General features: G+C 41.4%; 1 protein-coding gene across 7 annotated transcripts in view; it reads right to left on the bottom strand.

Annotated features, from left to right (window-relative positions):
• SPAG16 (sperm associated antigen 16) overlaps positions 1-13,699 on the bottom strand; it is a 766,854-nt gene that overhangs the window by 224,905 nt on the left and 528,250 nt on the right. For all 7 annotated transcript variants that reach the window (XM_045032690.1, XM_045032687.1, XM_045032686.1 and 4 more), the window contains one exon: positions 4,665-4,791. In XM_045032690.1, the coding sequence (XP_044888625.1) occupies positions 4,665-4,791 (127 nt within the window). The remainder of the gene's footprint in view (positions 1-4,664; positions 4,792-13,699) is intronic.

Raw genomic sequence — 13,699 nt, 5'->3', positions numbered from 1 at the left:
TCTATCATAGGTCATGTTTTCTAGACCTTTAATAATTTTTGCTGCTCTTCTCAGGACATTCTCCAGTTTGTTCACAGATTCCCTGAAATGTGGTGCCTAGAACACAATACTCCAGTTGAGGCCTAATCAGTGTGGAGGTCTTGCGTACAACAGTCCTGCTAATGCAGCCAAGAACATTTGCTTTTTTTAGCAACAGTGTTACACTTTTACCTCATTTAGCTTGTGATCCGCTATGCCCCCAGATCCATTTCTGCAGACATTTCCCATTTTGTATGTGTGCAACTGATTATTCCTTCCTAAATGATGTACTTTGCATTTGTCCTTATTGGATTTAATCCTATTTACTTTAGACCATTTATCCAGTTTGTCCAGATCATTTTGAATTTTAATCCTATCCTCCCAAGCACTTGCAACCCGTCTCAGCTACATATTGTCAGCAAACTTTATATGTGTACTCTCTATGCCATTATCTAAATCTTGAAGATACTGAACAGAAGTGGACCCAGAACTGATCCCTGTAGGACCCCACTTGATATGCCCTTCCAGCTTGACTGTGAACTACTGATAACTACTCTCTGGAAATGGTTTTCCAATCAGTTATGCACCCACCTTATAGTAGCTCCATCTAGATTACATTTCCCTAGTTTGTTTATGAGACGGTCATGTGGGAAAGTATCAAAAGCCTTACTAAAGTCAAGATATACCACATCTACCACTTCCCCCCATCCACAAGGTTTGTTACCCTGTCAAATACAGCTATTAGGTTGGTTTGACTTGATTTATTCTTGACAAATCCATGTGACTGTTATTTATCACCTTCTTATCTTGTAGGTGTCTGTAAATTGATTGCTTAATTATTTGCTCCATTAACTTTCTGGGCACTGAAGTTAAGATGACTTCTCTGTAATTTCCTAGGTTGTCCTTATTCCCATTTTGTTCATGAACAAATAAGTGCCCTTATTCTCATTTTGTTAGTAAACAAAGCAATGCTGGTGAGATTTTGGTGCTAATGTGTTAGGCATTAAGTTATGGTAAAAAAAGGGTATTTTAATATAAACAAAGGTCTTTTTTCCAATGAAGTTTTAACTTTATTTTTATATTTCAATATTCACTCTCTTCTTGAATTAGTCATACTTCTGTCAAACTTCCTCAGAAACTAACTTCCATATCTAAGAACAATGAGTCTTGATTGGCTCATTTTAACTTGTGCTTAATGTTCATGATTCTTATTAAATTACCTTCTATCCTGTCTGTTTCTATGATCCATAAATAGAAAGTGGCTAATTAACTTCAGAATATTCCACTGTCCCCTTCACAAGAACGTCTCTCTCAGGGTACGTCTACACTACGGGATTATTCCGATTTTACATAAACCGGTTTAGTAAAACAGATTGTATAAAATCGAGTGCGCGCGGCCACACTAAACACATTAAATTGGTGGTGTGCATCCACGGTCCGAGGCTAGCTATTCCGTAGCTATCCCATAGTTCCCGCAGCCTCCCCTGCCCCTTGGAATTTCCGGGTTGAGATCCCAGTGCCTGATGGGGCAAAAATCATTGTCGCGGGTGGTTCTGGGTAAATGTCGTCACTCATTCCTTCCTCCGGGAAAGCAACGGCAGACAATCATTTCGCGCCCTTTTTCCCTGGATTGCCCTGACAGACGCCATAGCATGGCAACCATGAAGCCTGTTTTGCCTCTTGTCACTGTCACCGTATGTGTACTAGATGCCGCTGACAGAGGCGATTCAGCAGCGCTACACAGCAGCATTCATTTGCTTTTGCATGATAGCAGAGATGGTAATCAGCCGTTCTGTACCATCTATCATACCCTTGTAAATTGGCTATGAGATGACGGTTATCGGTCCTTTTGTGCTGTATCCTCTGCTGCTGTCATAGGTGCCCCTGGCTGAGATCGGCCGGGGGCGCAAAAGACAAAAATGGGAATGACTTCCTGTGTCAATCCCTCCTTTATGGTATCTAAAAATAGAATCAGTCCTGCCTAGAATATGGGGCAAGTGTACTAGAAAAGCAGTGTATCAGAGAACCAGAGAGCACAGCCCCTCCATGTCAGATCCCGCCGAAATGATGAGCTGCATGCCATTCACAGAGGGTGCCCCTGCAACAACCCCACCTGTTGATTCCCTCCTCCCCCAGCCTTGTGTCCCCCCATTTGTGTGATGAAGTAATAAAGAATGCAGGAATAAGAAACAGTGACTTGTTAGTGAGATAAAATGAGGGGAAGGCAGCCTCCAGCTGCTATGATAGTCCAGACAGGACATTAAGCAGTGTGGGGGAGAGGAGCCCAGCATCCCGCTGCTATGATAGTCCAGGCAGAACAGACTCTTTTGCTTACACATGAAGGGCGGGGGCTGATGGAGCTCAGCCCCCTGTTGCTATGATGAAGACGGTTACCAGCCGTTCTGTACCATCTACTGGGAATGACCAGGAGTTTTTTACCCAGGCGCCCCCGGCCGACCTCACCTGAGGCCAGCCAGGAGCACTCACGGGCTGATGATGAGGACAGGTACCAGTCCTATTGTGCAGCACCATCTGCCACAAGGCTGATGATGAGGACGGTTACCAGTCATATTGCACCATCTACCACCAGTGAGGGGGAAAGAGGATACTGCAATTGAGTGCCGCAGCATCGCGTGTACCAGCAGCATTCAGTAGACATAGGGTGACATTTAGAAGAGTCAAGAGACAATTTTTTCCCCTTTTACTTCTGGGGGTGGGTGGGGGCTGTAAATTGACGAGCTATGCCCTGAACCACCGCGGACAATGTGTTTGACCCTACAGGCATTTGGAGCTCAGCCAAGAATGCAAATGCTTTCTGGAGACTGCAGGAACTGTGGGATAGCTTGAGTCCTCAGTCCCCCCTCCCTCCCTCCATGAGCGTCCATTTGATTCTTTGGCTTTCCGTTACGCTTGTCACGCAGCAGTGCGCTGAGTCCCTGCTATGGCGTCTGTCTGGAGATTTTTTAAAAATGCTTTGGAATTTCGTCTTCTGTAACGGAGCTCTGATAGAACAGATTTGCCTGCCCATACAGCGATCACATCCATACGGTCCATGCTGGAGCTCTTTTTGGATTTTGATTTCGGACTGCATCGCCACCCGGGCTGATCTGAGCTCCACGCTGGGCAAACAGGAAATGATATTCAAAAGTTCGCGGGGCTTTTCCTGTCTACCTGGCCACTGCATCTGAGTTCAGATTGCTGTCCAGAGCGGTCAGTGGTGCACTGTGGGATACTGCCTGAAGGCCAATACCGTCGATTTGCGGCCACACTAACCCTAAACCGATATGGTAATACCGATATTAGCGCTACTCCTCTCGTTAGGGAGGAGTACAGAAACCGGTTTAAAGAGCCCTTTATATCGATATAAAGGGTGTCTTAGAGTGGACGGGTGTGGCGTTAAATCGGTTTAACGCTCCTAAAACCGGTTTAAACGCGTAGTGTCACATCTAACATTTGCGTAACTATTACAGCAATGACTTTTTCTCCCTCTTTTACATAGTTCTCCTCCACATAATTATTTTTCATATCAACATGATCTCCTATATTCTGTGTATATTCTATATTTCGGTTGCTTTGTGCTGCTAGAGTAGTGCAAAGGGGACATAATACCAGTTCAACAGGCTACTTGAGAATTCCCACAGTGTAGGAGGAATACCATGGTGATAGATGTTCTCTCTGCTTTTTGGGCCAATCCTTTAGGTATTACCATGGGAGGTGGAACTCTGTCCCTCTTATTTTATTCCTAAGAGAACTTTTATTATTACATTCTTTATCAATGAGGATTAGACATTTAAATTGTGGTGTTGATTGAAAGCAAGAGAGATCAAGAGGTTGCAACGTACCAGACATCACGCATCATTCTGTACTGTGTGAATGCCTATCACTCCAGGCGTTTATGCACATAGGAAAAAGTGAGGATAGGGAAAAATGAGAGGGAGAGATGTATATTTTCAGCCAGTATCCGCAGTGATATATTCCCTTTTTTGAGAAAATGACCCATAACTCATGAGAGGTCAGCAGTGAGTTATGAAGGCCATTCCCTCAAAAAGAAAACATATTAGACCTACACGTTATTGTGTCCTCTATTCCTCCCTAACCCCCAACCATTTTTCACTGCTAAATTTTCTTTATAAATAATTTAAAGTCAATTTTAATGCTTATGAAAGGTACCAGACAGAGCTCACTGTCAACTGTTCTATTTGCAGAATAAATACAGCGTTGCTGTAGCAGGGCAGTCTTCCACACACAGTCTTACCATTGTTCTCAACTCCATTCTGCAGTTGGCAGTTATAAGGGTGGAATTCAGCTCTCAGCCTTTCTGCTAAGAATGCTAGTAAGGACAACAATTAATGCTAAGTGTGACTGTTGTTCCTATGATGTTGATATCTGCGTATTAGCAAATGTACTTAGATGAACAACACATTTCAGAGGTCCCCCAAAGAGCTGTTACATCGTCATAACTTTTTGGTCAGTAGATAATACCTGAAGATGAATGGGTCTGTATACTACTGCCAAGTCCCCTAACAACACACTTGTTGATTTTCTACACCAGCTTTTAAACTTCTTTTCATTGATCAACCATTGTATTTGCACATGCCACTAACTTCTGTACATTCGGAAAGAGTCCCAAACCACAGATTACTCACTGTTCTGGCATCCCAGAGAGATAGGGTCTTGTCTGCAGAGCTGGTGAGAATGGTGTTGGAGAATGGAAGAAACTCTATACTATTGACTGAATCCTTATGTCCACGCATGGTGTATCTGCATCTCTCACTATAAAAGAAAACAATGACAGAAATATAACTCTTGCCATTAAAGAGAATCAGCAGTCTAGAAGACAATGGCAGTAAAAGAGAATCAGATTTCAAATGGAGTTAATTGTCTCAGTTACTATTTTCAGAGAAGTTAGTACATAGGGGAAGGTTTATAGCACAGGCTAAAACAACCCTCATCAAAAGGTTCCCTATGCTTTCTATAGAGTTATTTGAACTTTTGAAAGGTTGAGAGGTACCCACTGCATTGGAGAGAAAAAGATGAAAAGACAGCAAAATAACTTACCACCTTACTAATATGCCAAAGAGCATTTATACAAACTATGGCTCTACAATGAAGAAAGGTTAAAAAAACTGGGCACATTGAGTCTTGAGAAAAGAAGACTGAGGGGAAACTGATAACTGTCTTCATATATGTTAAGGGATGTTGTAAAGAGGACTGTGATCAATTGTTCTCCATGTCCACTAAAGGAAGTACAACAAATGATGAACTTAATCTGCAGCAAGAGAGATTTAGGTTAGATATTAGGAAAAACTTTCTGGCTATCAGGGTAGATACTCTCTGGAACAGGCTTCCAAGGGAGGTTGGGGAATCCCCATCACTGGAGGGTTTTTAAGAACAGGTTGGACAAACACCCATCAGGAGTGGTGTAGGTTTACTTGATCCTGCCTCAGCACAGGGGACAGGACTCAATGATTTCTTGAGGTCCTTTCCACCCCTATATGTCTGAGATTCTGTGAAAAAAGCGTCTCAGTTCAGAAGTGTTCAAAATACTGATTTGATTTGATTTTTATTATTTACTTTGCTTTACCAATGATTGAGATTTGGATTGGTGATGGTCAGGAGAATGGCATGGGAAGGGGTAAGCATAGATGAGTCCAAACCAGAAACATTTAACCAACTCTCCTCTGCTCTGGAATTTTAGGGTTTCCAGAATGCACCTCTACTTCTGGAACAGTTTGGATGGGAAGGATGATGAGCTTATGAAAACTCCAAAGCACAATTCCTTTTTGCCCATATCGAGTTGTTGCATCCTTACTTGCTTGTCAAGCCAGTTTAAGTTTCAAAAGGATTAATTTACAACACAACTCCCCCCCCACACACAGAATTTTACAATTAGTAATAAAATCAGTTCTGTCCTGTATGTCCTAGTGCCTCAAATAAAGAGCAGCAGATAAACTAGCAAACAAACAGAAAGCAGCCACCCACCACTACCCACTGTAATTTGAAGTGTTAGTTCAGTATTTTATTCATTGCACATTTGGTTTGATAGCTAAAAACACACCAGTTTTGAGCTGGCCACTGAATACATTGGGCTGGCAAATTAGATTACTGGAGGGTGTGTGTGAGAGGGGGGGCAACTGGAAAAGGCCAAATTTCTTACAGTATTCTCTTTAGGAGGCTGTCAGCAGAGGGAATTAAAGATTTTGTGGGTTTTTTTCCCATTCCTGCATGATGCCAGAAGACTCATAGAGCTGTTGCAGGGTCTTTTTGTACTAAAAACATTGGAGATCAGACACAGACCACTAGAGCTTAAAGAGGCTTGCCAGAGGCTCACACTGATCTGCCAAAGAAAAGTGAGTTCCCAGACTTACTTAAGACTCCTTTCCATTTTCCAGACTAGAACGTATATGTTGCTCCACATCTGAAGATCAATATAATCTCTGAAGAGGGTGTATAGGGGTGTGTGTGTGTGTAGCTGCTTCCAAAATGGAAATTTTACACAGGAAATATATTTCAAATACAGTGTATATTGTACATATTATTCTATTATAGATATTACATTATACTATATATTCTATAGTATTTATAGTATACTATGTGTTATTTTGTAACAAGGATCCAAGTTAAAGAATCTGTTATTTATATCATACATGTAGTTTCCTGGCTTTTAGAGATTACTGCATAGTTTGTCTGATGGTCATGATTATTCATTATGCAGTGATAAAGTAACTTCCTATGTTTTATATTCCCCATGGTCACACTGCTTTAACCATCAGGACAGATAAACATGCAGGTGGGCATATGTACATCTCTGTTTTCAAAGGTGACTAGTGATTTTCAGGTACCCAAGCCTTAAGGGAAACTGATTTTCAGATGGTGGGTACTCAGCACTCACTCTTAGAACCATGTAAGAGAATGACTGGTGATGTTGAATGCCCACCTGGAACTTTTGAAAATTTAGGCCAGTTTATATCTTAATGTAACATTATGTTCCATTAAAAGAAGAAAGAAAAGAGAAAGAAAGAGAGAGCACAAGCGCGTTTGGGGGGATACACTTCTGTACAGTAATGTAATAAGATGATTTATACCACACTCTTCCCAAAAAGGTAGCTGAAAACTACATCTTATCTGTATGTGGAATGGGACAGCATAACAGAGGGCTGGAGAGGGGGAGGAAGAGTACTGTTCATGAGTTCATAAGGCCTAAAATAGGGGCATCCCAGGCAGACTGGCTGCAAGAACAGACTTGTGAGAGATTAATTAGGTGCCAGAGCAGGAAGGTCCCATTCAGAATCCCTGAGCAAGGTGAAAATGGACTAAAGTGACAGACAATAACAGCAATGGAAGGGAAGGAAATGAGTTGTACATTTCCATCAAGCACATAAACACTTAGGCTTGATACATCTCTCTCTCTCTCTGCAACCTCCATACCAATGTGTAGTGATGAGAGAGCTTTCTCACGCTCCAGATTTAATTTACCATTCTGGTAACTGACTGACTGATATTTCTGAGCACCTCTGACTGCTATATAAAACAAATTCATCTTCCCTTCCAGCCGAGAGATAATTTAAATGAGGGTGCATTTCTTGCATACAAGCTCCCTTCTTGTTTGAAGGGAAAACTTTTATCTAGATGTTCTATTGTGGCAAAGGAAAACTTGGTTTGAAGCAATATACCAACTGACTCTAGCACATCTTGTACACATTGGGCCAGATTCTACACTTTTGACATGTGAAGAAATCCAGAGAAACTCCACTGTTTTAAAACTAGTTGCTCCAGAGACAGCCTGATGAAACAAAGAACAGAATCCTTTCTTAGTAAAGCAAACACTCATTATAGACGGGCTTAGGTTCAGAAATTTTTGGGTAGCTCAGAAAATAGAGGAAACCACCTATTCCTAGAATGTTAGGTATTTGTACCAACCTAACAATTTCCTTAAAGCCCCAGCCACTGGAGTCATATGAATACATGAGTATCTCAGCTTTCATTTTTTAAAGTAAGTTTTTAGCCCTCATGTTACTTTGGGGGGAGGTCCTGACTCATGATTATTGAATATTTGGGCTTAGCAATTGTGATAGTGTTCAAATACCACTCAGTAAAAATTGCTAAGCACTTTATTAGCACTTTGCCAAAGACTCCAGCACCTTGCTACTTTGTCAGCTATCACCTTACACACACACCGTTGTCAGTTTAAAAGTCTAGCGAGCCACAGATTGTGCGCCATGTAATTCCACCACACCTACTTGCAGCCACCATTCTGGATTTGCTGCTCAGAGCAGCAAGTTCCCATGGTCTCTTTTTGAAAATAGCAACACCCTAGCTGTAGGATATTAGGTGCAAAGGGATCAGCTGATGGTTGTGTTCATGCTAATTAATCGACACAGGCTGGCAATTGAAGATGTGTCCATTTCAAAAATAGAATCAACTGCACCAGATTTTTAAATGAAAGAAATGATAAAAAAAGGAATAATTAATCTTAAAATAGGGCCTTGTATAGCAAGATACAATTGAAAAAAAGATCATGAAGCACCAACACACTTTAAAAGCAGCAAAGAATCCTGTGGAACCTTATGGACTAACAGACGTTTTGGAGCATGAGCTTTTGTGGGTGAATACCCACTTCGTCACCCATGAAAGCTCATGCTCCAAAACGTCTGTTAGTCTAAAAGGTGCCACAGGATTCTTTGCTGCTTTTACAGATCCAGACTAACACGGCTACCCCTCTGACTCAACACACTTTAATTATCCAGTAATACACATGCAACTTATCTTATTCCAATGCCATATTAGGCCTTGATTCAAAAAAGGCACTTAAGTAATGTGCTAAACAGTATGCCTCAAACAGCAGCATCTTTCTTAACAATTGTTTTCTCAAATCATAACATGGAAAATAACACTGAACTCCTTTTTCATATCTATCATATAACATCCTACCATCTGAACTGCCTTTGCTATCAACTAAAAACGTGTGGGAAATTTGCACCACAACGGGATTAACAAATAATCTACATACAGTAGTTCTGTGAATGTTTTGCAAGATCACACGCCAATCTCAACTCAGTTAAATTGATAGAATTGGACCAATTAAAAGGAGAATACCATTAACAGAAACACACCCTATTAGTTACCCACTATGTGACTTTATCTCCAAAACGTGTTTAAATCAGGCACAGAACCTTTCTAGCCAAGATCAAAAAAGAAGTATAGCAAATGGGCTGGCCGGAGACATTAAAATGCCAGTTTGTTTTATGATGTTATAAATACATCCTATCACGTCTTTATATTTTATTACCTCTATTTTATTTCTAGGTAGCTTCACACATGACACATCCAATTATTCATGTCAAGAATATAAAACTACTAGTATTTCAGTAAAAAGTGCCTACCATCACTTATGACAATGCTTTTTTTCTTGACCCATTATTTCACTAAACATAACCAGGGTTTCATAAGACATTGATGAGTGGGGACATAGCCTCTATAAACATATTTGTCTTAGAAAAGATTCAGAGGTGTATAATATTGCCAATATGACCCATTCAGCTCAATACAAGATATTCTTTCATTACTTCCCTTCAATAAAATGAAGTTATCCTCTAATTCTGAATACTCAGTTTACAGTCACTGTGTAATTAATGTTTGAACAGTGCTTTGAAGAAGAAAAGCACTGGAGTACATAGGTGCTTATTATTATTTTTGTAAACAAAGACATTCTCTTCCCTAATGTAAATTTACATACACTTAGAAATAAAATGATGATCAGATAATTGGTTGCATAAATAATTGATATTAATAATACTCAGAATTTAGAGTATTTTCATCTTCAAAATCCTGGAACAAACATCTGTGGTGCTATATTGTGCAAATGGATCTGTGTGGGCAGTCCTCTGACTTCAGTGCTGGTTCAGGGGGGGTCTACCTGCACAGATCAATTTGCAGAGTCTCGCCCGAAGTCATTAAGCCTCACATCTGCAATTATGTTGCCTTATTCACAGGCTAGGCTTTCTCATTGTACACTTTTAAACCACACTGGTGGGTAAAATTAAGATTAAGTGCCAAATCTCTCATCATTCACATCAGCAATCCCATTGCCTGACTACTCATGGGAGTAAGGCAAGCAGTGGCTACATTAGAGTAGCAACCCAATCCTGCTCCCACTGAAGACAATGCAAGTTTTGACATTGCTTTCAGGGGGAACTGGACTGGGCCTTAGTTTATCACCATGAGAGGTTGGCAGTCCAAACCCTCAGTCCGGTACACAAGAAACTGAGCATGTAAAAAGAAACAGACCCCTGAAGCAATACAGACTTGACTGACAAATTAAAAATTCTCCACTCTTCCCTCCATCCCTTCCTTTTTGTCTGCTAATAACAAAGCCAAGGCTTAACTGATAGAAACAACAAGGGGAAAAAACCCACAAGATAGTATGATGTTTTATTAATTTTTTCTATGTATATAAATAAACACATTTCCTCTGACTCCGCAACCTCAAAAGTCAGCAATAAACTATCATTATATTCTTCTGTAATACCTCCTTGAGAAAAAATGAAAATTGAGGAGTCTCATAATTGAACTGTGACATCTCCATTCATAAAGTTCTGAGATGGTTCAAATGGTTTCTCTTTTCATTAAAAAGATACCAGTCAATTTTAACTGCTTACATTTTGGTCTTGCTGCAGAATTTTAATTTACACTGATAGGCAGTGTAAATTAAACATACTTTTCCTATATTTTGAATGGAGTTGAATTTAACATGGCAGCTGTTCTTCGACATCAAGTTATAAAGTGTCTTGCCATGACAAAAGCATAATTGGCCCTGCCCCGGTTGACAGTGAAGTCAATGGCAAAACTCCCATTGATTTCAGTGAAAGCAAGATCAGGCCATTTATTTACACAACAACGTAATCTGGTGCAAACGTAACCAATGGAGTCATAGCCAGGGATGGCTCTAGGCATTTTGCCGCCCCAAGCTTGGCAGGCAGGTTGCCTTTGGCGGCTTGCCTGCGGAGGGTCCGCTGGTCCCGCGGCTTTGGCGGACCTCCCACAGGCGTGCCTGTGGGAGGTCCTGTGAAGCCGCGGGACCAGCGGACCCTCCGCAGGCACGCCTGCGAGAGGTCCTCCGAAGCCGCGGGACCAGCGGACCCTCCGTAGGCAAGCCACTGAAGGCAGCCTGCCTGCCACCCTCGCTGTGCCGGCAGAGCGCCCCCCGCGGCTTGCCTCCCCAAGCACGTGCTTGGCGTGCTGGGGCCTGAAGCCGCCCCTGGTCATAGCAATTCTGGCAATATGTTTGGTTGGCTAACAGCTATCCAAATACTAGAAGAGGGAATGCAGAATGCTATTTTGGCTCTGCCCTTGCAATGAACTCTAGGCAGGCAAATCCTTCTGCCCACATAGTATCCCATTCTCCATAGGGGCCCCATATCTACCTGTGGGGAGCAGCTTAGGGCATGAGCAACATTTGAATTTAATGCCCTGCTCAACAGAAACAGTCAAAAAGAACAGGAAAATAATCTAATTGTGATGCTGGAGGTTAGTCTTGGAAATTTACTGGACCTTCCGGGATCTTTGCTCCTGGTATGTTTTTCCTGGTCTAAAAATTATCTTGTTGCATTTCTGTAATTTGAAAAAATGCCTCCATTGAACACTACTCAGAGAGGGAAAACATATGAGACTAAACGGCCTAGAGAACACACAAAGAGCGGCCCAGGATAGATAGGGAAGCCAGTGCCTTGTTTGTGTCCTTAGTAACATCTGATGGTTCAGGAAGGATTCAGATTGAAAACAAATATCTGCAGAGAGGGGGCATTTGGTGAACATGTCTTCAGCCGATTGCATACTTACAATTAATTGGGAGAAAGCAACTCTCTAGTCAGAACAATATTCTGACATGAGACTGGAGAACATAAAGATATTCCCAGCTCTGGAAACAAGGGTTCTATAAGTGCTGGAGGAAAGAAGCACCAAAAGCCCATGCCTTACCTCCACGACTGAAAAGCTTATGTTTCTCAGCTGATTACAAATGTAAGGACAGGAATTATATTATTGCAAGAAATAAAAGCAGAAGGCAACACAATATTTCTTAGTAATTTTGTAATTTTGTGGGGAGAAAAGTATAGTAACAGACTTCTGGAGAGGTGCCCATGCCATTACATATATATTAATGGAAACTATATCACTGATCTGGTTCATGAAAGTTTCGAGCATTGGGTGGACACCCAGTAAGAAGACTGCTCAGTCTCCCAAGAGGCATCAGTGAAGAAACACTGGTTGCTTTGGTGTTGCACATGCACTTAGCTCCCTGATGGTTCTTGCTATCCTAAGATGCAATGAGGAACCCTATCTTCCACTCTTCTGATTGCTGAGCTTGTTTCTGTCTAGACTGTACTATGGTAGTGGCTGTTGTGTTTTCTAGCACAAAAGACTTTTACAAGTATCTATTGGAGACACCTAGAAAGAAGAAAAGAAGATTGAAAAAAATGTGAAATTCTTTATTTTCCTCATGGTGTGTTTTAAATAGTCCTCAGAATCTGGACTTATTTCGGTAAATACTGAAAATAATTTCTGATAGATACTATTATTTGACTTGTTTTATATGACTAAAGTATATATGCTGGCATTACTCTAATTAGTCTTTAACAGGAGAGTGTAAAGAAGCCTAACCGTGTATGACTATAATCTTTGTCACCTGTTCTGTAATGACTTGAAACATTAATAATGAGGCTTTTGCTAATTATCCTAATGAAGGATTAGTCAGATAATGATTTTACACTTCTTTGAACATGTAGAGTGCTATGTAAAGTGGTAAGTATTATTATTTAGATTATTTTCTGTTTCAGATAAAGGCTTTTCTGGTTTTAAAAGAAGAAAAGATAAAAGGTCTATTAAAATAAAAGAACAAAATTAAAATCATGCAGAGACTTAGGGCTAGTCTACACGTAGTTTTGATACTGATTTAACTCTTTCAATTCAGAGTGTGATTTTATTCTGATATAATTGAATTGGTAGAATCCCTAGTTTGAATGCAGTAAAAGCAGCTTTGTATTGGTGTAACTGCATCCACATTGGTGAGCTTTGCCGATTTCTAAATCTATATAGCTGAAGCAGCGCAAAATCTGCTTATAGACAAGACTTTATGGAGGTGTTGAACTTCATGCATGCAGATTGGGGGACTAATCAAGGATTTAAAGTTAGATATGTGCTTAAGAGCTTTGTTGGATCCAGGCCAGAGTGCACAGCCCCTCGCAGGAGCCAGACCTAAAACAACCACAGTAATTAGCACCTGTATTGGTAGTGTCAACAGAAAGCCAACAGAGTGAATGATCATAATGAAGGGAGACAACTAGTTTTTCACTCCTACCCCTGAGGCTGAGGCACATTGGCAAGGCAGACTGGGAAAGCCTGGGCTATTGTACAGGAAGATCAGGAGCGGCGCCAGGGTTTTTGCCGCCCTAGGCGGCAGTGCTCCTCCTCTGAGCATTCGGTGGCAGGGGGGTCCTTCCGCTCTGCGTCTTCGGGGCACTTCGGCGGCGGGTCCCAGAGCAAGTGAAGGACCCGCCGCCAAATTTCCGCCGAAGACCTGGAGCGGAAGGACCCCCCCGCCGCCGAATTTCCGCTGAGGGCGACAAAATGCCACCCCCCAAATCCTGCCGCCCTGGGCGACCGCCTAGGGTCGCTTAGTGGAAGC

This window comes from Mauremys mutica, chromosome 10 (assembly GCF_020497125.1).
Source record: "Mauremys mutica isolate MM-2020 ecotype Southern chromosome 10, ASM2049712v1, whole genome shotgun sequence".
NCBI classification, from domain to species: Eukaryota; Metazoa; Chordata; order Testudines; family Geoemydidae; genus Mauremys; species Mauremys mutica.
The sequence above is the reverse complement of the archived record's forward strand: the minus strand, read 5'-3'. Positions and strand labels throughout refer to the sequence as shown.